Source organism: Pygocentrus nattereri, chromosome 16 (genome assembly GCF_015220715.1).
Source record: "Pygocentrus nattereri isolate fPygNat1 chromosome 16, fPygNat1.pri, whole genome shotgun sequence".
Lineage (NCBI taxonomy): Eukaryota > Metazoa > Chordata > Actinopteri > Characiformes > Serrasalmidae > Pygocentrus > Pygocentrus nattereri.
In genome coordinates, this window is record NC_051226.1 from 15,251,546 (window position 1) to 15,277,523 (window position 25,978).

Below are 25,978 nucleotides of genomic sequence, written 5' to 3' on the forward strand. Positions count from 1 at the left end.
AGAGTGTGTTGTACCGTGGTCACATCCACCCTTACCACAGCCTTGCAAGTAGAGACAGGAGAAATGCTTTTGCATTTGCATCAGATGGCACTGACTTCAGTATATGGGGGAAATAAAAGGGCATAATGAAAAACACACAGCAGATTACTTGCAAATATATCTTTCATAGTTCAAGCAGAAGCTGTGCATGCATGGGTGATATTGAGGCAGATGAAATTAAGTTTAAGAGGAGCATACAGCAGTACAATACCTAGAACTGTGACTCTGGTTCTGGTCCTGGTTCTTTTCACTTTGTAGTACTGGCTTAGTGAAAAATGAAAAGATGCTGTGTTCCATTCTAGAGAAACAGCACTGCTCAAAGCAGTAATGATAGGAACCAGACATCTGAACAGTGCAAAGTCTCTTAAAGCTCCTTCACAGAAAGTTATTATATGAAATGGTTATGAATATGCTGCCTTATGTCTGGGCCATGGTTTAACCCATTCATGGCGGAGGGCTACATTCAGGGTGTTGTAAGTCAAAATAGTCCCCAAATAAAAAGTATTATTTCAGATTTATCACTAGTTTACCATCATCAATATGACAGAAAAAACCCCAAAAGATATGTGTAGGTTCACTGGTGGTTTTAGATGTCCATTGTGGATATTGTTCTCCTGGTTCCTGTCACCACCACTGTAAAGAAGTTTCTCCACGGTGAAGAGCTTCACATGAAACCTCTCCCAATAATTTTGTTTACAGTTCAGTGACTGAATTAACCCTCCTGTCCTCTTCACCTCCCACCCCTTACTTTAGTGTTCCCGGTCAAAATTGACCGGTCTGTTTTAACTGCTCTTAAATTAGCACAAAAACCGTTTTTCACCACCATATTTTTATTCAACATTCTTTAGCTGTGAACAACGTCTCAAAGTAGTGTTTAACCTGAATTTATAGAATTAGACATAAAATAACTATTGGGCAAAGAATGTTGGAGATGGAGCTGCCGGGTAGAAGGAGAAGAGGTAGACCTCAGAGAAGGTTTATGGATGTAGTGAAGGTGGACATGGAGATGGTTGGTGTGAAAGTAGAGGAGGCAGGGGATAGGGGAATACGGAGACAGATGACCCCTAAACGGAGCAGCCGAAAGAAGAAGACATAAAATAACTGCAGCACAACTACAAATAGAGTGAGTGAGTTGGGCTGGTGTGTATGAGGATGTTTTCTGTCTGATGGATGAATATAGTCTGGATACCCATTCATTTCCTATGGCGGTCACTTTTGACTGGGAACACCACAGGTGTAACAATCGATTGATTAAACACTCAAAATTCAATGAAAGAGGTGATCATCACTTTTATATGTTCAAGTGCATAGTGTGGAGGATATCATAAGGCCTTGAGGCAATCAGATGTAAAACACAATATTTATGAGTGTTTTAAGTTGTAAATCTGTCAGATTTGACCCGAACACGACAGGAAGGTTAAGCAGATATGTAAAAAACGATATGCAGGGCAGTCCTGCTTTTCATTAAGCCTCACTCACTCACTCAGCTCAGCAGGTGGCAGTAGTGCACCATGCGTCAGCCTGCCTACCATTCACACAAACAGCAGCAGCAGCCGCAGAAGAAGAAGCCCACATGACAGGACGTAAATAAAGTTCCCGCGTTTCACGGACGGGAGCGCGTGACTCGGCTTTCAGCGACCATGGACGAGCTTTACTTAGACAACATTGACGAATATGTTAACGATCAAAATAAAATTGTAAGTTGTTTTTAGTACTGTTTTCAGGAGTATGGTCGCTTTTTCATTGACCAAAGTCTCGAGCGACCTCGAACATCCCGCTAATTCAGCGCTGCAGGGAAGCGGCATCATGAGGACTGAGGAGCAGATTCAGCCCGTCAGGACTGTCTGGTTAAAGTCAGAATACCTGAGGAGGTTACAGTGTTTAATACGCTCAGCAGCTGTGCTGCCTGCTGAATTCACACTCCGCGTCTTGTGTGTTCCCGTCAAAACATGAGTTAGCCAGCTAGCTAGGTTAGTTAACCTACCTAGCTGTGTTAGTCCTGCATGATGGCGCTATTCTTTCAACTCCGTGCAGCATGAAACGTTACAGAAATTCATGTTATTTGGTGAATTGTCCTTGATCAGAATATGTGAACAGATGTTAGCTACCGACGTTTGTCTCGTCACCATTATGAGGGAACCCTTCGATAGCTTAGCTAACTTTATGTGTATCAGTTTGACGCTAACTGTTAAACTGCTAAGAGCAAAGATACCAAAAGCCATTAAAACTAACGAGAAGTGGATCGTCACCTGCACAGAGGAAACCCATGATCCTATTAAGATGAAAAACATATAGTCTGAAAACATAGATTAAGAATTGTCAGGCAGGAGGAGGGATGATGATGATGATGATGATACTCGAATGCTTTTTCTCCCGGGCTGCAGCAAAGCGGTCGTCTGCAGGGAATGAAAACTTTCTAACAGCATTGGGCGTGTTGGAGTGGTATACAGAATGAAATGTCATAATATACTTGCATGATTAAAACTAGATTAGTTTAATGTAAAAATGGTTAATTGTAGAGAGACCCGGCTTTCTTTACAGTGGTGGTGATAGGAACCAGGTGTCACCATGACTACAACACAAATATAGCCATTTTATTTACTGTTTAAAATGACTAGTGAACAGAAACACGTCTACTGAGTTTCATGTGTAGTGTTGATAATGGTAATACACAGATAATTCAAACAAAAAGGTTTTCCTTTACAGTTCCCTGTATCACCACTGTGAACAATTCTGACTCAGTAAGTTTCTCTAGACTGGATCATTTCACCTCCAGCCACTCTGACTGACCTTGTTTACATTTAAATGATATAATGCTGACATTTCAGTGGAGTCTATATGGATGTTTTAGCCAGTTAAGCTGCCAGTATTATCGTGGAGCCTTAGTAGTACTACTAAGTACTACTACTAATACTAAACGTATTGTGCTGATTTTGTTTAAACAGGTAACCTACAAATGGCTCAGTCTCACTCTTGGTGTGCATGTCAACATTGCTAAACAGTAAGTCTTTAGTAACAGTCTTAAAACTGATTTCAACAAATTGTTCTTGAGCTGTGCCAACATTGCTGTTGATTTGTTGCAGAATGCTTTATCACTACCTAGAGCAGAGACGTAAGGAGAGGTCTGGAACTACGCTGCATGCCACCTACCTTGTATCTGGAAAGTGTTCTGAGAATGGCAATGTGGTAAGTCCTTCATGCATTTGAATCAGGACTTGTCAGTATTACAGGTTTTGTCAGAACACAAAATATTTCATTCCTGAAGAGTGTTTCTGTCGTTCCTTTTAGTGTCATAAGGTGTCAGTGGTTCGTGAAGACCAGCTTGAGGGTATGTTTTGTTTATTTTTTTTATTACAGAATTCGGAGCAATCTTTGTGACAAAGCAGTGGTTAACAATTAATCTAATAAAGACAATGTTTCAATGTTTTATTTGTCACATAAATAGACATACATGGTACAACTAGCAGTGAAATGCTTGGAAAACAGTTGTCCTTATTAAGTGGGGAGATTAATGTTCAGCTTAAACTGTTATTTAAGTATATAATATTTGTATTATGGCGGCACGGTGGGTAGCGCTGTCGCCTCACAGCAAGGAGGGCCTTGGTGCTTTCTTTGTGGAGTTTGCATGTTCTCCCCGTGTCTGCGTGGGTTTCCTCCCACAGTCCAAAGACATGCAGTCAGGCCAATTGGACATGCTAAATTGCCTCTAGGTGTGAGTGATTGTGTATGTCTGTCTGTCTGCCCGGACTGGCAACCTGTCCAGGGTGTATCCTGCCTTCTGCCAGATGACAGCTGGGATAGGCTCCAGCACCCCCGGCAACCCGGAAGGAGAAGCAGCTTAGAAGATTTGTGTTTGTATTTGTATTATGTATTATTTAAATTTCTCATCCCTCTATGACTGCATGTCCAATCTTTTCCAGATACGAAATCCAAGCTGGAAAAGACTATTAGTGTGCATGTGTACAGCATCCAGAAAGCTGAGCTGAAGGACAGCAGTCCACTCTACAGTACAGACTATGATGCTGTGAAGGAGAACTTGAAAAATTGCAACAAGTAAAGGATTTTAAAGCAGTGTTTCCATGCATATTATTGTTAAGGTCATATAAAATGTTCGAAACAGTTAAACATTGTGTAACATCGCTGAAACTGCTGTCAGAGCAGGCTGTTTTTGACTGCATGATTCTTTTGCTTTCAAAAAATGCAGAGTACTGTATAAGAAAAATATATACCTAGAACAGATCTCTGTAAAACCATTAGTGAGAGAGTACTTGCATGGTATAAAAAAATAGTAGTAGAGTTCTACTAACATTTTAAAAGCATCATACAAGCTTCTCAGTAATGTATTCCAACACAGTCTCACTGTTTGCAGGTACAGCGCTATCTGCTGTGCAGCTGCTGTGCCACTGTCCCCAGCAGAGCTACAGAAAGCACAAGAAAAGGTTCAGGCTGCTGTACTGGACAAGGAGGCCACGAAAGCAAGCCTGAATGACCACATGGCTGCTGCTACCAAACCAAGTGTTAAACAACCTAAAGGCATCATGGGAATGTTTTCCAACAAAGCTGCCCCAAAAACTGAGCAGTGCAGCAAAGAGGTGAAAACGGAACAGAAAGATGACACATCTCCAGTAAGTATATTTTATTGGGCATTTTAGTGTTAATATTATTCCACCATTTGTTAGTTTTGCTGCTTGGCTGCTTTACCTCAACAGATGATCTTGCATAAACAGCTTAAAAGCTGTCATTGTCAACTATTATACTTTCTTTTAATAATCTTAAAAAAATACTCTTATACTTCATATAGGAATATTCCTGTTGTGCATGTGGAATTCTGATGGAGCTGCCTTTGCTATAATTACCTTTTATGTTTCAGTCTGAAGGATCTAAAACTAAGGCATCCTCCAAAGCTAATGCTATAAACAACTTTTTTGGGAAATCAGCAGACAGTGAGTATACTTGTAAGTCATTAAACTCTTTTTGGAAAGGTTCATCACCTGACACTCATTTTTAAATAAAATTGTTTTTTGTTAAACACAGAAAAAGTTACCACTGACAAGCCAGACAAAAACATCAAAGAAGAGACAGAAGGATCTCAGCCATCAACAGATGCAGTGAGCACCAAGCCGTCTCAGTCCTCACCCAAACCTATGCAGAACATAAAAGAGGAGCTACTGAAGGAGTCTGCAGCAGCCAGGGGTAACGACAAAGACACAAGGAGGTAAGATTTAAACTTTCATTCTGTGGATGTTTTTGTAGACATCAGGACAGTGTAGTGCATAATACTCAAGAGAATATTACTCCATTTTTCTGTCTTCCACTCTAAAGTCCCTCCAGAAGTAGTACATTATGTAACTGTTTAAGAAAGAATTCATAAACACTAATGTCTGAGGCACTTAAGCAAAGCTCTTAAAGTCATTTGAATGGGCAACAAGTGTTTTCACCTGTAAAAATACGGCATAGAGAATACATACTGACATTAATACAGTAGAAATTAACAATCAATTGATAAGTGAGATGATGTGAGCTATTTGTAGGAACACAGGTTTGGTTACAGATTTCTCCTTGATGCCCTCAGTATATACTTTTGTTTAATTTCATTAGCACACTTGATTTAATTTAATGAAGCACTGATTTGTCAAACCAGGTATTGGATGATGACTGCAAATTCTGTTTGGCTAACATGAAAGGTGTTTTAGAAGTGGTTAGGTGAACAACATTCATATACATAAGATAACTATTTTATCATGTATAACAGGGATGTCCAGTACTATCTGCAAAAGGCTGGTGTAGCTGCAGGTTTTCATTCCAGCAAAGCGAGAGATCACATAATCAGTTGTTTGACTGAAACCAGTTGTGTGTGCCTGCTTGTTTGGAATGCAAATCTGCAGCCACACAGCCATAATGTATAATGTATTAATATGTTGTAATTACATGTATATGTAATTATTAATGTTGACTGCGTGGCTGCTGTTACATTAATTTGAAAATAATCAAACAGTAAAACGAAGCGGCTTGAGCATTCAGACAGTGAAGATGAGAAGGTGGACAGTCAGAAGAAGAAGAGACGGAGAATAAAGAGGCCTCAGCCTGACAGCAGTGATGACGAAGGTAGTCAACAATCATGCGGTTTCAAGTCTGGTTTTTATTAACCAAACCAGATAATAGACCTTATGAGTGCCTGCATCCTGAAATTAAGACAAACAAATGAATCCACTTGCACGGACAAAAGACGACCTGAAATATTATAGTTGTTCTCACTGTGTTTAAAAAGCTAATTGACAACATTCATTCTCTCTTAGTAATTCCAGACTCTCCACCTGTGCCTGAAGTGCAGACGCCAAGTCCTGAAAAGCAAGTAAAGAAAGAGCCTATTTCACACCAAGAGGTGAGAATTTTCAAACATATTTTCTAGCATTATAACCATTGAGAGACTGACGCAGCATTATTAGCATCATCAAGAAATAGCCATTAAAAAAACCTCATATTTTATCTTACAGGTTTCAGAGGGAAGGAGGAAAAGAAGACGGGTTTTGAAGGCCCGTACATTTGTCGACGATGAAGGCTGTATGGGTAGGAATAATTTACTTTTTATTTATCTTAGAACATGCTCACAGAACAATGTTAAAATGGATTATTTTAATTGAGTGTTGGCTCTGTTCACAGTTTGTGGCACAAATCTGATTTTATTTATTTATTTTGTGGACACATCTGATCTTTGAAAATAAGATCTGAACCACTTTCATATGTGGTCCTAGATCCGATACATATCCAGTTTGTGGCTATGTGGCATTTATGAGTGGTCAATTTGGAATTCATTTGTTTTTGTTTACATGCACTTAATATTCTGATAAATACAGAAAAAATCATATTTTGTAAGTGATTGGTTCAGTGCGTTGATATGAACTTGGGTGATCATATATAGGGGAAAACTCTCAAACATCATGCTGTGACTTTGCCAGAAAATATGAATATACATCCTCTAGAGGATGAAGAATATTGAAATTCTTCATTTTTTTCAAGGATGTAGTTTATTTTATGTAGTTTAAATTCTGTTGCCATCTTGGGGTGCTGTGTTAAATGCTGCTTGCAGTTTCTGGGACAGTGATTTGTTTTCAAAGAGGCTCAGACTAAGAAAATTGAAAAAAGTCAGATTAAGAGTATGCATGCTGTGAAAAAAGGAATCAGATTTTTAGCAAACCAGTAACGGCCTTTGTCTGATGAATTTGATTGTTTTATTGCTGTGCATGTAAACACACACTCAATGTGGCAGCAGCGCCTAGCCTGAAGTTAGTGCCAGTAAACGCTATGCTTTTTTCCCTTTATCTTGCTCTAATAATGAACAGCTGAGAGCTGTTCAGAGCCAATTATCTTTGCAATGAATGCTTGCGCTGGTTAGTTTGCTGTTCATTGAGAGCGTGGTTCATGTGATGTTTGTGTGCATGCAGGTCGTTACAGGACACTGGTTCATTCACATTACTGGCACATTTGAGAGACTTACCTACATGAATGTGAACGATTGAGAATGAAAAGTGGAATATGAGCCAAAATCTGAATTGAGCAATGGGACTTGTAGTTGTAAGATTTAATTTAGTGCAGTACTTGAACTCTTGAACATCTCAGAATAAGTGCCGTCTTTTGGCATTAGCGAACAGATTTATCAGTGTGCTGACATGTAACATCAATACAAAACATGCAGTATTGTCTTGTCCAGTAATAAAATGCATTGTGTATTTCTTTTGGCGAAGTTACCAAGAGTAAACACAATGGTAAGACAAGGCCGTTCACATCATGTTGTTGCATTATATATTCATTTGAAAAAAGGAACTCTCTGGGAGTGAGAACACTAGCAGACATGTTTTTTCTGGCAAGCTTGGACGTCAAACACTGGTGTAATTTTTATGTTTGGCAAAACGAAAACTCATCTAATGCGATGCAGCGCCTGATGCCAGCTTCTCAGTGTTCATGGAAAGAAATGGAGAAAGAAATACTTTATAAGGTCCTGTATGAAAAAGAACTACTACAGGAACTTCAATAAGCTAAGTAAACTCACTCTATTACTATAATATACTATAGGATGTTACAAAAGTATATCAGCATTACTGTCAGATCCAAATCATGTATCTCCTTTTTTTCTCATTTTAAACCATCAGACACTAGGCTAGCTGCCCTTTGCATTGTGTAAACATTTCAATTATGTATGGATTAATAGAAATGGTCCAAATTTACTTAATCTCATTGCATTATCTTAAATAAAAATTAAGAATGTTTTTCATTCTGTTTCCTTACTGTTTTGGAGGTATGAGGTTTTCATCTAACAGCAGGAATAGTTTACTATAAGTCAGTGCTTATAGTAAGGTATGCTATAAACACTATGACTGATACAGACATACAAGCAATGATGGATTATTATAGACAGAAATTTAAGCACTAGATTATTACTGACATAAGCATTATACAGTTGTATGCGAACATTTGCACACGCTTGCTCAAATAGCATGTTTAGTTAACACTTCCTCTATAGGGAACACACTTTTGCATATCGCACATGTACTGTTTATTTGCTGAATTTAATATATTGAAAAATGTGGCTTGTGTAAAAGTTATAGGACCTTTTTATGTATATTTTATGTCAAACAAGCCAATAACTAGAACTTGTGCACTAAAAAATTTGATAATCAACAAAATGTAATTTGGCTGGGGATATTTAAACTTTTGGATGGGACTGTAGAAGTATAAATGCTACAGATTATTATACAAGTATAAGCAGGGTAGATTATTCTAGACGTATAAGCGTTAGAAATATAGAAGTTTAATCGGTTTAGATAATTGTATACGGACTAGAAATAGAGCAGCATAAGCACAATAGATTATTATATAAATATAAACAGCATATAAACCTTTTCTTATTGTGTTGTACACTTTCTTTGTAAATGCCAAGTTATTAATAATTAACATTTCTCTGTTGTGGGCTACATGTTGTGGTTAAAAGTATTAAGTAAAGACGAAACAAAATCAATTTGGGGAGGCTGTGCTTTCCAGGAAAAGCCATTACAACTTGAATATTAGCCTTCCTATCAAACTGCAAAATAAGCTGAGTGTGCTTCTTTTTCTTTTTTAACTTAGTTACTGAGAAAGGCTATGAGACCGAATCCTATTCTGAGAGTGAAGATGACTTCAAGGCCACAAGTCAGCCCTCTGAGGATTCAGGCTCAGTCAAGCAATTACTTGGAAAGAGAGAGGAGAACACGTCTAAGGAGAAAGCCCAGAAGAAGGCTCCTGCTGCAGCTGCAAATAAGGCAACTAAACAGGCATCCATCATGGGATTTTTCCAGAAGAAATGAACTTACCAAAGGCTTTCTGTGCTTGCGGCATAGCAGTGACCTTCCATCACTGATGAAAAGCAACGGACATAATCTTGTGCTGGAAATACATAATACTTCTTTTCCCACATTAAAACATCTCCAGAAACAACTAGACTGCCTTATGCACTTAGACATGCTTGGTGGACAATACAGTATTCCACCAGTAGAGGTCCCTTCAGTGCTTGTCAGGAGTTGGTCAGTGCTGAATTTTGTACTTTGCTATTGTGAATAAAGGAACCACTGAGATGCTGCGAATATGCTGGGGACACTTACAACTATATGCCATATAAAACCTCAGGCCTTGTAGTTAAAGTCTTCCTTCACTGCTCAGTGTGGAGAACATCTCGAGCCAGAATGTTGTTTTTTCATCTTGAATGTCTGTTGTTTCATTGTAATAGAATAATAAACTTCACTTTGTAGTAACACCTCTTGTAGTTATTATAACACCCATGTTCTCCAGAACACTGTCCAAGCCAAGTTCTTTGAAGTCTTTGTGACTCATTAATTGCCATATGTAAATGCTTTTGGAAGATGTTTTTTGGGGAAAAAACAGGATATGATCAATTCAGAAAGCATGCTTCCTTTTTTGCTCATTTTTTGCGTCTTGCAATTTGTGTTCTTGCTGAGGGTGAATGTTTTCCCTGTATAAGTTTACATTTCTACATGACATCAGTCTCTGGCACCGCGATTGGCCTGATCTCTGAGGTTTTGATTTATTAAAACAAAACTGACTGCTCGGGATGGCATGTCTCTGGAAATACGCACTGAACTCGGACGAAGCCTCTCTGATCTAGTGCCACAGACATGAAATTGAGCTTTTTGTGCCAAACCACAATTTTTCCCCCATAACTTTTTTTTTCCCCCAGAAGTCTGTAAACTTGACTTTGCATTTACTTAGGATTTTATCTTTAATCTCCGTCATCAGTGTTGCTCAAATGATCAGCTGTATGTTAAAAAAATATTGTTGGAAACTAAGTAGGAGAGCTGCTTCTTCTGTTTTTGGGCCACTTTCATAATGAAATGTTGACCCCTGATCTTGCATAGTAGAATTGGCTCCATAGTAATAACGAAAACATTTGCACAGCCCCATCTTTTATAAACAAGAGTGGACTGTAACCCTGCCCTGGTCATATGTTCATCCATAGCTTCCAGAGCGTTACCCTCAACAGGCCTCCCCTGCTGCATCCAGTGGCAGCATGCGTGAGGTGCCTGCCCTGGATCACATATCGTTCTCTTGTTTAAAATACTAGGTGCCTCTGTGTCTGAGCAAATCTCTAGCTCAATTGCATGGCTATCTTCGGGAAAAATAAGCCAAGCTACTTCAAAGTGCTCTCAACTTGGCGTTGCAGTGCAGGAGTATGATTAACTGTTTCCAGGTTCATCTTCAAAGGTGTACTCTCCTTAGAGGATGGGCTGAGCTACTTCACAACATCTCCTGTTCCCAAATTAATAAAGCACACACACTCGATCATCAAAACAAAGAGAAATGAACTAAAATCAAAACTCCTGTCAGGCAGTCCAGGTATCATCGTTATGCTTCATATTTATGACATATTGTAATCCTTTTTTAAACATTATAAAGAATTATACAGTATCACAACATTTAAGGTTGCTAACAGATGTAGAGCTAGACAAAGCAGAAAAGACATTTCAGATGCTTCTGACCATCTGAGCATGTTGTTGAAACTCAGAACCGTGTGCTGTTTACATATAATGATTACATCAAAAAAAAGAAAGAAAGAAAAACAAGTCAAAATTTCCTTATCTTGCTTTCTTCTATTCAGTGTCATGGTTTTGCCCAGCGTACGATTTCAATTATATTCCTCTTGCACAGCCACACAGATGTGGAATGCATTTTTCAGCCCAGGTGGAATAAATCAATAGGCATTTTCAAAATATATCAAGTGAATCCACATTATTAAATTCAAACTGGCCTTGGGCAGTCTCTAAAGCCATTAAATATGAAATTGTCTTAGAACCTCAGATTTTGCTAAAACACAAGTTTGTCTCTTTTTCCTGGATGAAAATACGCAGCTCTACCAGAATCAACACTCTTATACCAAGCTTTCAGAAGCATTGCCCACACAGAAAATCCTTTAAACCTCTAAAACTACTGATATTTTTAGGGTTTTCAAATATAATATAAACCCTATGAATTTTGGATGTTCTGTTTGCATTATGTTTTTTTAGTAGTTTGTGCTGAATTTGTGCTATTCTTATTAGACAAGGATGATAAATAACCTCATATTAGCCTTAACTTCTCATATGCAAGTTATAATTAATATATTACAATATGGATAATGTAATATATGGAAACACGGATCTACACAACATTATGTATATGTGTGTGTGTGTATGTATATATATATATATATATATATATATATATATATATATATACACATTTATGTATATGCTTTTCATGACAGCTGACAAACCTATATAGACGTCTATAGAGGTTAGCGTCAGTTGTCATAACTGCTGAGGGAAAGTCACATTAAAATGACACGTACAGCCTTTATGACAAGTGATGCTTGTTGGTAAACAAATGGTTTCTTAATGGTTATGCAGGTTTCTCTCAGTTGTCACACAAGCCCTATGTAGGTGTCATGCAGCCCATCAGTAATTACTTAATATATTGTTATACAATATAATACAGTTATACTCATCAAACAATCAGCCAAGTAAATACACATACCTATTTTTTGACAATCATTCCTCCTGCACCAAACAAGAACATTTAATAGAGCACTCAATGCTGAGCTATTCGTTTTTGAAGGCTTTGAAAGACAATTTATTATAAAATGAACATTCATGCATGATACAGAGCAGTGTAATATATGTTTACACCATTCATAATAACCAAAAATTCACAGAGTCTGTAATTTTTATATTCTCGTTTTGTGGACAGTAATTGAAGTTGTAACTAACCAAACTAATTGAAAAGCTTCACATCTCTGATACTGTATGTTGCCTGTGACTGACCTGAGGCTACTTGAGGGCACACAACAACTCTTCTGCCTCTCCAAAGTTCTTGTTTTTATTTGGAATTTTTAGATTAACGGCAACAAAATACATCAAACACCAATAACTCAACTTTCAGTTCTGATTTATTTTGACAATCCCCCTCACATTCTGTGTAAGCAGAACCCAGAAAAAGTAAATCATTGTGTATTAATTGAAAGCAGATTTTTACACATGGTTTTCTGACTGGGTGATATAATCGTAGTTGGCTGATGGAAGATTTCTCAGGGTCCAAATTGGAAAATATGCAAGACATGGTTGGAAATGAGGCAGCATGCATTACTTCTTTGGGATATCTTTCTGGGAGCATTGTCTCAGGGACTGTTCTGGGGCGAGTGTGGATTTGAATCGGCACATCTGGAATAATCTTTGCAATCAAGCCTGAGAGAAGCTTGTACTTCACCATTTTGGATCAAAAACATGAAGCTTGTGCACTATTTAAGATTATTACTAGATGGTGTACATGCAAGTCTCTGATTGCACCGCAAACACGTTGCCTCTCATTCATCAATCTGTCACATTAGTTGACTGGGCAGTGGGATAGCCATTCATCATAATCCTTTTGATATGACGTTCGTGTGGAAATTGTGGGTTGATTACCCTGTTTTCCATGGCAAGGCTAAGCAATCTGCTTTCACTCACTTCAGAATGCCGGAGCCACTAATGTTCAGCATTTTAGAGTTTGCTTTCATACTGCCAGCACAACTGACACCCTGTAAAACCTGCAGAAAGAGGTGAGGGAAGCCTAAACAAAGTCTTCTAATATAGCTCGCAAAGTGTGCTAGTACCTTCCATCTGCCACTCTATTAACTTTGAGTGTTTTTCCTGTGTGAACCTCAAACAGTAGGGATCAGGAAAAGCATACGGATGACTGAAGTGTTTATGACAGGCGGCTCAGTATTGTCCGTACCTCCTTGGCATGGTTCTGATCACTGGCTGAAATGATCGGGGCCAACTTAATTAAGCAGAGGGAGAAGGCGTAAAAAAAACAGCCCCCTTAAAAGATTTCGGAAGTATTTTGATGGCGCGTTAATTCAAGGGTTACTCGAACACCTTAATCAGCTATGAAAGCAAACACATCTATCAGAGTTAATTACCTTAACCCAGTTTGGCTTCCTTTGAATCAGAAGGCCGTCTGATCGATTTGCAATGCTTCAGTTCCTCAACGGCTGTGAATCTGTGAGGCACCATGGAGTGTAGCAGCTCGGGGCCAGAGATTTTACATATTCATTCAAAGTCTACCCACCTGCCTTAACCCAACACAGCGCTCTGCAGCCCCAACTCTGAATCTCCCACTCAGACCCAGTCAGTTCTTTTCCTTAGACCTTAAATAACTATTAGAATTAGCCTCCCTAGTATGTTAAGTACTTACATTTACATGATAGCCTTTAGGAACATACGCACACTTCCACGTCGAGGTGCAAACAAACCACTCTCCGAAAAGATTTAAGGCTTTAATACAGCCTGTAACAACGGGCAGCAAGGCTGAGTGGGCACGCTCATACAGAGAGCTGACCCCTTCACTTGATTTATACCCAATGACTGCCCCCAGCTGTTCAAATTGCCAGAGCCAAGACTAAGCATGCATAGCAGAATTGGCCAAATGCTATTTAGAGGGAATTCAAAACCTCCATCCAACAACGAAGGAACCTTGCAGATGCCAAAGATGGCAATGTTTAAAATCAAGTTTGTGTTCCAACAGCAAGTGCTGAACTCTCCAGGGAGCCAGAATATTCCAAACTTTATGAGATTTGCATATGTAATACACTTACGACACCTTATATTAGGTTTCTTAATGACTGGTCATCAAGGTGTAAACTTAAGGATTTTTTCATCACTCAGTTCATTGCAAAGTAATATGTGAAACGAACACGACGCACTACAGACACACACACCGAGAATAAAATAGGACTGCAGAGTAAAATCCTCTTTGTCTCCCTTTGAGCCATTCAAAGAGAACAAATTGCCAGAAACTGTCAGATCCAACAGCCAGCGGAAATAATTCACAGCTTCATTGTGTGACTATTAAGGTCTGCAACTGAGGGGCTTCTGTTTCAAAATATTTTGTCAGGCCTTCAGTGAGAGATGAGCAGCACTGTCTGGCACTATGTGTGAAGCCAACACAATGACTCATTGTGGCGGAGAAGGGAGGGAAAGTGGGCTTTCGGGGTTCAGACAGAAGGGAAGGGATATTAGTCACAACTCTCTGAACTTCTCCAATCTGTGCTCGGTGGCCAGGCACAGTTCACTGTGATGAGCATGGCCAGCGAACAAAAGTGGATTATCCTCCACCTGGTGACCTGAACAAGACTGTCGACAAGCAGTTCACAGGCCTGGTCCGTATGAAACTCCGCTTGGCTGTGGAACGACATCTCCATTAACCAACAATCCTTAGAGTAACTGATGGCAAAGCCATTGAAATACTGTCTGCTTGTGATGTGTCTCAACAGGTGGCTAATACTTCAGCTGATAATATGTGCTACAATTTTCTGGAGTGTGTAAACATTAGAAAGCAGAGGAAAAACTGGAATACTGGAGTTTCTGTAGCACTGCTATGGCGATTAAATCATAAGATATACTGCATACGACACAAGAGTCTTCTAGCCAGCTCCTTTTGGTAGCGGAAAATTCTGACCTACATTTACATCAAATTAATGGCGATCTGTTGTTGCACCTATTCTGTTCAGCCATCACAATCCTTGAGAAAACAAACTGTATCAGAAGCACAAGCCTATATTTTGGAAAGTGCAAGACACAGCAACACATCCCACTAAATGCTCTCACTAGTTCTTTGTCAACAGAGAAAGGTTCTCGGGTTTTCATTTGCATGATGCAGCAACACTACAGGCCTGAACATATCCACACACCTCTTCTAATTAGTTGATTCAGGTCCTTTAAAGTGCACCCATTGCTAACAACACTGAACAATATTTAGTTGTATAAGATATTTAGCTTATATAATCTCTATAGAAAAGTATTGCTAATATATTAAGATGCTCTGATCACTATGGCCACCATGCCCAGTGCCAAGAGTCCAGGACCATGTTGAGTGTACAGTACTGTACAAAAGTCAGAGATCACCCTCAAATGTTTTCTGTTTTTTTTCCTGGTGCTGAAAAATGTATAACATGTACTTCATGGAAATAAACTAAATGAAATTAAACAAAAGAAAGAAGGGTCTTTAACTTTTTCACAGTACTGTAAATCTTGGTACAAACCTCTTATGTACACGCTCATATACTTACCTCACATTCAAATGATCAAACCCATGTGCAGAAAGAGGAGACAGACAAACAGTTCATTTCAGTCAAACTTATGTTTGTTACTCTGCATTTACAATAAATAGTTCATTTTTTATGGTATATATTTAATGAGTGTATAACTAATGACAGTGATAAAAATGTGGCCTACATCAACTTTATAAAAGCATCCTGGCCATTAAGCTGTCTACATTACCTTAATTTTTTTTCACTTATGTACTGTACAAACACAGTGGTTGCTTGCTACAATCACATACATGAGTTGTTCTTTAATAAAGAGAAATACGTCAAACCCTTTCTCGTTCACAACTGCTATAATACTGACACACCTAGAAGCAAGACATTTGTATATGTTTTCATTTTCCCTCTGAACTGTGTATTTGCAAAAGACCACCCTGCTGACTTTGCTCCAGTTTAAGGCCTATACAAAAGCTACTCAAAAAAGATGGCAAAATTGTGCTGAACTGACTCCTAGTGATAAACAACAGAACTATCTTCTGCCAGTATGTGGTTTTGTACTAAAGCACGTTGTGTGTGTATTCTTTTTTCTTTTTCTGATAATAAAAAAAGGTGTTGAAGACTGATGATGATAACACGCTGTTCCAGAACACAGTGGAAACAGACTAAGAAGCACAAAGACTGTCCAGCTGCTCAGGGTTTAAGTACTTCACTACCTCCTTAATGCCATCTTCACAGGTCCTGCTCCTGTTGACGTCTCTCTCCTTGTCCTCCTCCTCTTTGAACTTTCTCCAGGTGTCTGTGGTAAGAATAAAGCAGTGTTTTGCGGTTGTTTTGGTGGAAAGAAAGTCTTGAGAAACAGTGTATTAAATCAACTACGCGGACAATGATGACGCTATGACTGGCCTGCCTGCCTGCCTGCTTGGCAATCACTGAGTAAGAAGGAAATCACAACATTTCCTCACATTATACGCAAAGATGTTCAATTTCCTCTGCTCTACTCCTATGACTCTGCCCTGATATGCAGGTGCTCAGCTATGAATCTTCCACCTTCCTCCACTTTTCAACCAGTTTCCAATTGTACACCTGCATATTGTCACTGTTGAAATAATAATAAACTAAGATGTTTTCAAGAGAAGGAACAATTTTAACTTTTAATGTTATTTAATGAAACAAGTAATTTTGGACCTTTGCACCATTTATATCGACCAGATGGCACTTTCAAATGGTGTAAAAATGTTTTAATCTGACAGCAAAGAAATACTGAAAGAAACCATTTCGTCTTCAAATGAAATGAACGCCTCCATCATGATTTAAATTACATCAATTTATAAACAAGCACTCTTAAATTTACCAGCTATTCTAAAATGCAATAAAAGAAATGTGACCAAAATAAAGAACTCACCCTCATCTAATGTGGTAAGCAGAACATAATTCTCTGGATGCTCTATGAGGTCCTTTTTTTGAACATCACCTGTCTCCATCAAATGAAGTACACCTAGAAATAGTAAAATAAGTTATTTCCATGTGATTATAAAATATTTCCTATTTTTCAGTTTAAAGGGCCCATATGGAAAATCACATTTTCTTCATATTTTTACAAAACAAAAGATTGATGTAGTATGTAAACACTGTTGAAGTTTCCAAGCATAACATTTACTTGCCAGTCCTGTAAAAACAGCACATTTTGAATTCATTGCTTTTGCGATGTCACGAAAATCTACACATTTACATATATCCATCCATTCAGCCAATAGGAGTTTAGCCCCACATATTCAGGCTGAAGTTATAAAGACCATTTCAGCCTGCACTGCTCTTTAAATGAGGCACAATACTGAGCAGCCACTCAGAAAAGAGCTTCTTTAAAGATTTCAGTTTTAAAGGCACAGTAACAAAACAGGCAGTTTAATCAAAGAGAGGTTAGAAAAATAGTCAAGTAACATTGAATTGTGACTGTTACTGTTACATAAAACCACACAAACTTCATAATTGGACCTCTGGGAAAGATCAAATATAAAGCAAAATAATGTAGAGTACGACTCCTTTAACATAGAGTAACCACACATAATTGAAATCGGTGCCAGTCAACATATAACAAACTGACAATTAAAAAAGTAAAGTTCTTGACTTCTTGACCTACAAAAGGGAACTCTCAAGTTCATAAAATAATCTAGACTTTTAAGTCAGTGACTGTGAATTTTAAATGGAAATTCTTTTGACTTCTCTTGAGTTTTAGGATATCTGTTTATTAAACTTTGTTTCAATGTGACTAAAGGCCGCCTTATAAACTTAGAACACTCAAATGAACTTAAATTCATGTGCACCAATTATGCCAGCACTTTATGTACATTACCTTCTACTGTTTTCCATACTTGAACCTCGATCTCTGTGGCTCCTTGTCTCTCAATGGCAATCGTTCGCACTGTGTCCTCGGTGTGAGCAGCAGATGAGGGTTCAACTTTATATACCAGAAGACTGTTGTTGTCGTGCCCTAGATAACACTCTGTCCTGTTGCTCTCAGCCTTAATCTCTATTGGAAAATAAAAAAGAGAGAGATTTTTTAATGCATAAAACCATCCAGGGGTGTATCTGATTCGCTCAAGAAAAACACTGGCAGATTAGCCTGCCATCACTGTATTAAAGGTGTGTCATGCTACCTGGACAAATCTTACAGCATTTCCCCTCTATCTTCATGGGATGTTTGCATGGGTACTGAGTGGGACATGTGATGCGTCTGCACTCCTGAAGGCCGTCTCTGCAGGTGCATAAGATGCACTCCAGAACTTTGCCCAACACAGGATGCCACACGTCACCATGGGAGTAGGTCTTCCCACTGTACACGCAAGCTTAGACAAACAACTGTGAGTCAAAGGCCATATAATATTATCTGAAAAATAATAGTAGTGGCATTTACTTCAAAACAATTTGGCTGAAATTACATCTTTAAGGAGGTAGGAGAGATAAGGAAAAAAATTTGTTTTTTTGCTAAATACTTAAAAAAATATTTGACCAAAAGTAGTAATTGTTTTCTAGAATCAAACCTATAACCCAAAATAAAAACATTAACTTGACACCTATTGTACACAATTCAGCCAAAATTGATGACAGTGGAAATGTTGGTAGGGTTAATTGTAACAAACTGACTGGCTAGTTATCAGTAACAGTCTCTACAAGTCAGTTAAATCAATACAAACACAATTAACTCAACACATGTTTGAATCTGACAAGCTTTCCAACCTATAAAGACACAAAAATGTATTTTTGACCACAAAGCAGTAAATTTCAGCAAGATAAAAATCAAATATATTTTAGGTACATGACAACTACAGTATGTTTTTAATGAATGTGTAATTATAATGCTCCAAAATATGAAATGTTCTGAATTTGCTGGAGGGGATTTGGACTTCTCTCAGTGTTTATTTAGGGTGGCTTAGTTCTGACATTTTGGTGGCTTAGTTCTTACCCTGTTGTGTTTAGGCTGTATTTTAGCCTGGCTAGCTCTTTACATACAATTATTTTCAATGCTGTGGAAAAGCCAGAGACCACATTTATTTACTTTTGAGTCAAAATGGCCATTAGCTTACTAATTTTTCTGGAAAACATTAAAATGCTTCTGCACCTAAATATAAAATAAAAATGTTCAGTATTTATTGTTCACCCTTTGCCTTTATTACAGCTTCCATTATTTTGGGGAGAAATCTTCAGAAATACACTATATTGCCAAAAGTCTGCCTTCACACGCATGTGAACTTGAGTGAGATCCCATTCTTAATCCATAGGGTTTAATATGATGTCAGCCCACCCTTTGCAGCTATAACAGCTTCAACTCTCCTGGGAAGGCTTTCCACAGGTTTAGGAGTGGGAAATTTTGACCATTCCTCCAGAAGTGCATTTGTGAGATCAGACACTGATGGCTCGCAGTCTCTGCTCTAAGTCATCCCAAAGGTGTTTTACCATGTTGAGGTCAGGACTCTGTGCAGAACAGTCAGGTTTTTCCACACCAAACTCCCTCATCCATGTCTTTATGGACCTTGCTTTGTGCACTGGAAACAGTCATGTTGGAAAAGGAAGGGACCGTCCCCAATGTGTTCCCACAAAGTTGGGAGCATGAAATTGTCCAAAATATCTTGGTCTGCTGAACCATTAAGTGTTCCTTTCACTGGAACTAAGGGGCTGAGCCCAACTCCTGAAAAACGACCCCACACCATAATCCCCCTCCACCAAACTTTACACTTGGCACAATGCAGTCAGACCAGTACCATCTCCTGGCAACCGCCAAACCCAGAGTCATCCATTGGATTGCCAGATGGAGAAGCGTGATTCGTCACTCCGGAGAACACGTCTCCACTGCTCTAGAGTCCAGTGGCGGTGCTTTACACCACTGCATTCAACGCTTTGCATTGCTCTTTGTGATGTAAGGCTTGGATGCAGCTGCTCGGACATGAAGCTCTCTAAGCTGTTCATGAGCTAATCTGAAGACCACATGAAGTTTGGAGATCTGTAGTGATTGACTCTACAGAAAGTTGGCAACCTCTGCACACTATACGCCTCAGCATCCGCTGACCCCGCTCTGTCATTTTATGTGGCCTACTACTTCATGGCTGAGTTGCTGTCGTTCCCAATCGCTTCCACTTTGTTATAATATCACTGACAGTTGACTGTGGAATATTTAGTAGTGAGGAAATTTCACAACTGGACTTGTTGCAGAGGTGGCGTCCTATCACGGTACCATGCTAGAATTCACTGAGCTCCTGAGAGTGACCCATTCTCTGATGTTTGTAGGAGCAGTCTGCATGTCTAGGTCCTTGGTGTTTATACACCTGTTGCCAAGGAAGTGACTGGAACACCTGAATTCAGTGTTTTGGATGGGTGAGTGAATACTTTTGGCAATATAGTGTATTTTATCATTCTACTTGTAAACATCTCCAGTTCAGTCTTAGAAGTTGGTTGCATTTTACGCTTTTCACAGTCCAAGTAATCCCAAACACATTCCGTTATGTTGTAATGTGGGGTGGTCAGTATTGAGAATACCAGAAGCTTCGTTTGATTTGCTAATTTTCTTCTTCTTTTTTCCTTCCTTTTCTCAGTAAGGACTTCATTTCCTTTCATAGTACTGAGCTGTCTCACAGTGGAAGAGGAAGAATAAATGAACAGTGATCTCTTGCACAGTCCTGCCCTTCAAAAGAGTGCTATCATATATCCCTCAGGAGACTGACTAAAAAAATTTCACTGATCCTCCTGTGAAGCTCACCTCTCTGATGTTTGCGCTGTAGGAGGATCTTCACTGTGGTTTCAGCAGCTCCTTTCAGGTGCAGTGTGTGTAGGTTGAGGCCTCTCAGAGAACCTCTCAGGGTGGACGGAGTGGCTCGCACAGCTCGGCCCCTCACCTGCTCTCCAGCACACTGATCCAGAGAATGTCTCTTGGGTTTGAGGAGACGCAAAAGAAATAAATGTTGTGCTTTTAGAAACATTCACATTGTAGCTGTCAGAACTTCTTTTTTTTTAATTTAAATTTAAAACCTCTTAAAATGTCATGATGTATGGAGCAACAGAAATGCCCTGAAGTTACTTGGAAAAGTATGCTGTTCCATTAATTTCCATTAACACAACATTTTTCCTTCTCCTTTAAGTTACCACTTTGGAGATATTATGTTATAATATGATGTGGCAACGCAACACATACTAATATGTTACTATGATATCACTACTGTGACTGTGACTACAGTGTTGAGAATTATCCACTGCCCAAATAATATCTGGTCCTATGGAGCGCCTATTCTACAGACAGATGGATAAAAATGTAGCTGACAAATTGTGCAGTTGAACAGAGAGGTTAGAGTCAGTAACTGTAAATCTACAGAGTGCACCTATATGGGAGGTGCACCTGATAAAGCGGCCAATAAGAGCAGGTATAAGGTAAGTGTATCTTACAAACTGACAACACAGAGTGGTATTAATTCCAGTCTGTCAGGTCTGGATCCATTATCATACATACTATACAGAGTGTAATGTTCCATAATTTATGTAAATGACAAAAAATACATACCACTCCTCTGTTCAGTTGCTGTCCTCCATCCCCATATGATGCTGAATTGATGTCAGTTGGACCCTCTGATAATTTCAGAGAAATAAGGGTCATATTGTTGCCTTAAATGTACTTAAAAAAATAATGTATTATTTGAATGACAATAAATGTAGTAGAGACACACATCCATTACATCCCCTATTCCAAACCAGATCTCTAACTTCAGCTTCATACATGAAAGGTAAAATGAAGTCACAATAAAGTCACAACTGAGAAATAATAATAATAACCACCTTTGCAAACTAAGCAGCAAGTATCTGGAACAGAGACAGGTGAGGAGCATGTAATGGGCTGACAGGTTTTCAACGCACAGAAGATATTTCCATTCTTGAAGACAAAAAGGGAAAGAGCAACATAATAAAGACCCAACAAACTGTGTGCCTATGATCACTAACAGCGTAACTTTCAAGGTTTTGTTTACAAGATTATTTTAGACGTTTTAGATTTTCAAGGCTTTTAATTGTTTATATATACAAAAGCAGAGGCCTAGTTGTGTTTTCATACATATCAAGAAAAAAAATCATTGTAAAAATATGTGATGACTCACAGAGCATGTGCACATGACACATTGGTTGGACTGTCGAGATGGAAAGAGGTCATGGTTGGTGAAGGTCTCCCCCGTTTGGAATACAGTTCCGTTGTATCGACAGGTTTTAAGGGGAGCCCTCAAACCAGCAGGAGTTCTGTGCTCATCTGCGGATGTCAATACAGGTTAGAGTGATAGACAGATAGTCAGACCTATAGACAGACAGACAAACCAGTAGACAGACTGATAACCTGAAGGAAAGATACCTTGTGTGATACAAGCTTCAATGTGAAAGAAGAGGCAGAATAAAAACTGGCAGCATAAAGAAAGTCCGTTATTATTAGGTTACATATTGTCGTTGTCCAAAGAAAACCATGTATCTCCATCCATCCATCCATCCATCCATCCATCCATCCATCCATCCATTTTCTAATCCGCTTCTCCATCGGGGTCGCGGGGGGGTGCTGGAGCCTATCCCAGCAGTCTTCGGGCGGAAGGCAGGATACACCCTGGACAGGTCGCCAGTCCATCGCAGGGCAGACAGACAGACACAGACAGTCACTCACACTTAGGGGCAATTTAGCATGTCCAATCGACCTGACTGCATGTCTTTGGACTGTGGGAGGAAACCAGAGAACCCGGAGGAAACCCACGCAGACACAGGGAGAACATGCAAACTCCACACAGAGAGGACCCCGGTCACCGGGTCGGGGAATCGAACCCAGGCCCTCTTTGCTGTGAGGTGACAGCGCTACCCACCATGCCACCGTGCCGCCCCACCATGTATCTCCATTTTTGTAAAAAAAAAAATTCTACATCATTTCAACACACCAGCTGTCCTTTATGATGTGTGATTTCGTGATGAGTGGGCCAATAAAAATGATGTAAAATCACTTGGAATAAAATCTCTTAACGTTAACTTACATTGAAAGGTAAGAGTGTTTTTGCCTTCTCCTGTAAAGTTACTATTTTGGCAATACTTGTTTTTCTTTGAACATCAACAATGTATTAAGGATGCACAATAATATCAGAAAATCCATATCAGCTTATGATTGCTTAAAAGCTATCAGCATTGGACAGATATTTATATTTGGCCATTATTTTTGGGTTAGTGTGCTTAAATGTCTATTCATTTTAATGTATTTGTAACCCTACAGAAATATGTTATTTTTCTCTGTAATGCCAATCCAGTACGAGTTCATTCTTATTTAATTAGTTTTTTAGGTATCAGAACTAGCTGATAGGTACAAGACTGCTGGTTATCAGCTTTGACAAACAATTCTGGTGCATCTAATTATTCCATTAGTGTGTAGGTTTGCAATTCGACTCTAACACCTTTAAATTCCTGGGCTTGTTCTATCATAAGGCTTATTATCCATGCAAATAATGCAATTCTTCAGTTATAGGAGTGAAGATTAGCACATGGACCTGCTGGGGGGTCATGGGCATTTCAGGGTTTATTTCAGTTGTTGCATTACCTTTACTGTAATAAATAATGTGTTCTATCTTTTCTATGAAAAGGTGGATGAAAATAAGATACTATGGCTAGTACTGTGCTATACATACATTTCTGATTTACACCCATTCATTTGTGATGTCCAGTGCCTGATGAACATTTTAGAAACATCAACATCTGAAAATAACATGCTAGAACAGTGTTCCTATCCCTAGCAAATGCACCTATCCCAGGAGCTACAAGCAGGTCCATGTAGTTCACTCCTCACTCCTTTAATTTAAGAATGACACAGTAAGTTTGCCCTGTTTTCCATGTTGTTACTGGATGTGCTAAGTCTGAGAATTTAAGCGGTTAACTGGTCATGGCTGGTGCTTGAACAAGAGAGGGATAGTGACAGCTGAGCACAAGCTGTCACATAAAACTAGCCACCAGGAATGATTTCAAAGGCATTTAAACAACTCCAATAAAATCCTAATAGTTTGTGCATTACACACGACAGCATCAGACTCTCAGTGTCCAAACAAAGCAGTATAACTGCTGAGGCTTGTTTGGATATATGTACATGACTTTGAAAAGGTGAGAGTTTACCTGCACAGCGTGGGCAGCACTGCTGGGAGTCGGTCACTGGATTCTCGCATCTCAGGACAGGACACTTGATAGTGTTACATTTCACATGACCAGACTTGGAAGGGTTACAGGGTTGACACGGTTGAGAGCAGATGTTATGGTCACAGACACAAGAGGGCAGACAGACAGAAAGTTCAACAACCCTCTCTCTCTCTCTCTCTCTCTCTCTCTCTCTCTCTCACACACACACACACACACACAAAAGTGACAGTTCTCTATTAAATCAGAAATTCATTCATGTATGCTGGTTCTAAAGAAGGTACATACTTCAGTGCATGCACAACGCATGCAGAACATGAATCCAAAAGGCTCCAGATAGGGATGCCAACTGTCCCCTGGGTTGTATATCTTCTCCTTGAATGTGCAAAATACAGCAGGCACTGCACAGAGGACAGTGAATACCACATTGAGCCTGAGACATCTCTGTCAGATCTGCAGTTTTACAGAAGCTTAAGTGTCAGCATAGAGCCTCTTTTATGTTAAATTCAAACTCAAACAAGATGAGGACTGCAGCTGAGACAGTGGACACAACACCCCCCCCCCCCCCCACCCCCATAAACTGGCCTTAATGCAACAACAACCAAAATCAGTTCAGTTTAATCAGATCTCTTTACTCCCAGCCTTATCGCGAAACAGCCGAAACATTAGAAAAGAAACCAAATACACCAGACCAGGTCCATCAGGACCATCTCTAAACTCGCTCTAATCCATCGCGTGTCACTTGCCTTTCTTGCTCTGTCCCGCTTCTGTTTCAGCAGCCACGAGCCAGCGCAGAGCGGCTAAAATGAAAAGGTGTGTCAGGTATGACATTCTTCTCTCCTCAGTGCGAAACCTTCGGTGCGCGATTGTCTTCAGCAACTTTCTGCTCGCTTCCTAACTGCGACAGCAACTGCCGGAGCAATGTGAAAGCCCATATAAAGCCTATGAGGCTCATCCAAAGCGCCTCCTACAGGAGAATATAGAACAGAGGCTTTTTCTTCCTCGCCAAAGTAGCGGCACAATCATCTCAGTGTAGAGATTATTTGGCTGATGTTGCTGCACCTTGATTGCTGGGAAGCAAAGTTTCTCAAGAAGTGCTTTGGTAAGCTCACTAATGCTCACAGCAGTTCTTTCAGCTCTGTTTGTCCATATTTCTCTGCTTTCTGCACCTGATTTACTCCAAGAAGGACTGGATCGCTCTAATGATGTGAAGGGGGGAAATAACAGTGCAGTGCAGGTGGATCAGAGCACTTATAGACTTTAAAGGCTTTATTAGTTTTTCATTTTCCTTTTTCATTTTGGTTTTGATTTCCGTCTAAAAGGTGCTTTCAAAGTTTGTTTTTATCTTCTGTTTTAGTTTTAGTTGGGTTTCAGTTTTTTTAATTAATTTTTAGTATTATGAAGAATGCTGTGATTTCAGGTGTTTCAAAAAGGATGTAATAACATTAACAGCAGTAGACTGAGCTCAGCTCGGCTCCAGTTTCCCTTAAAGGTTAATTCCACCAACTGTTTTTAATTTCTGCATAACAAAATGGTTAAGGTGTGAACATAATCATTCAAAGAGGTTTGGTGTGAAATGCCTCGTTGTAGGGAAACTAACCAATTCAGAATTGTTCACAGCGGAGGTGATGGGAACCAGATGTCTGAAGTGTTCAATGGCTCTAA

General features: G+C 39.2%; 2 protein-coding genes across 2 annotated transcripts; one reads left to right on the top strand and one right to left on the bottom strand.

The window, feature by feature from the left end:
* The first annotated feature begins 1,582 nt into the window (after positions 1-1,582).
* On the top strand, positions 1,583-9,821 carry pold3 (polymerase (DNA-directed), delta 3, accessory subunit). The gene is made up of 12 exons (XM_017718902.2): positions 1,583-1,736; positions 2,985-3,040; positions 3,123-3,225; positions 3,328-3,367; positions 3,960-4,092; positions 4,409-4,664; positions 4,910-4,982; positions 5,074-5,254; positions 6,035-6,144; positions 6,336-6,421; positions 6,534-6,606; positions 9,160-9,821. The coding sequence occupies exons 1-12, from the start codon at positions 1,680-1,682 to the stop codon at positions 9,375-9,377; spliced, it is 1,386 nt and encodes a 461-aa protein (XP_017574391.2). The 5' UTR covers positions 1,583-1,679; the 3' UTR covers positions 9,378-9,821.
* Positions 9,822-12,164: 2,343 nt separating this feature from the next.
* On the bottom strand, positions 12,165-25,239 carry chrdl2 (chordin-like 2). The gene is made up of 11 exons (XM_017718903.2): positions 25,060-25,239; positions 24,602-24,714; positions 24,296-24,389; positions 22,273-22,418; positions 21,959-22,052; positions 21,687-21,751; positions 20,892-21,060; positions 18,298-18,486; positions 17,994-18,170; positions 17,046-17,138; positions 12,165-16,439 (listed from the first exon to the last, which is right to left on the bottom strand). The coding sequence occupies exons 1-11, from the start codon at positions 25,142-25,144 to the stop codon at positions 16,306-16,308; spliced, it is 1,359 nt and encodes a 452-aa protein (XP_017574392.1). The 5' UTR covers positions 25,145-25,239; the 3' UTR covers positions 12,165-16,305.
* Between the last annotated feature and the right edge of the window lie 739 nt (positions 25,240-25,978).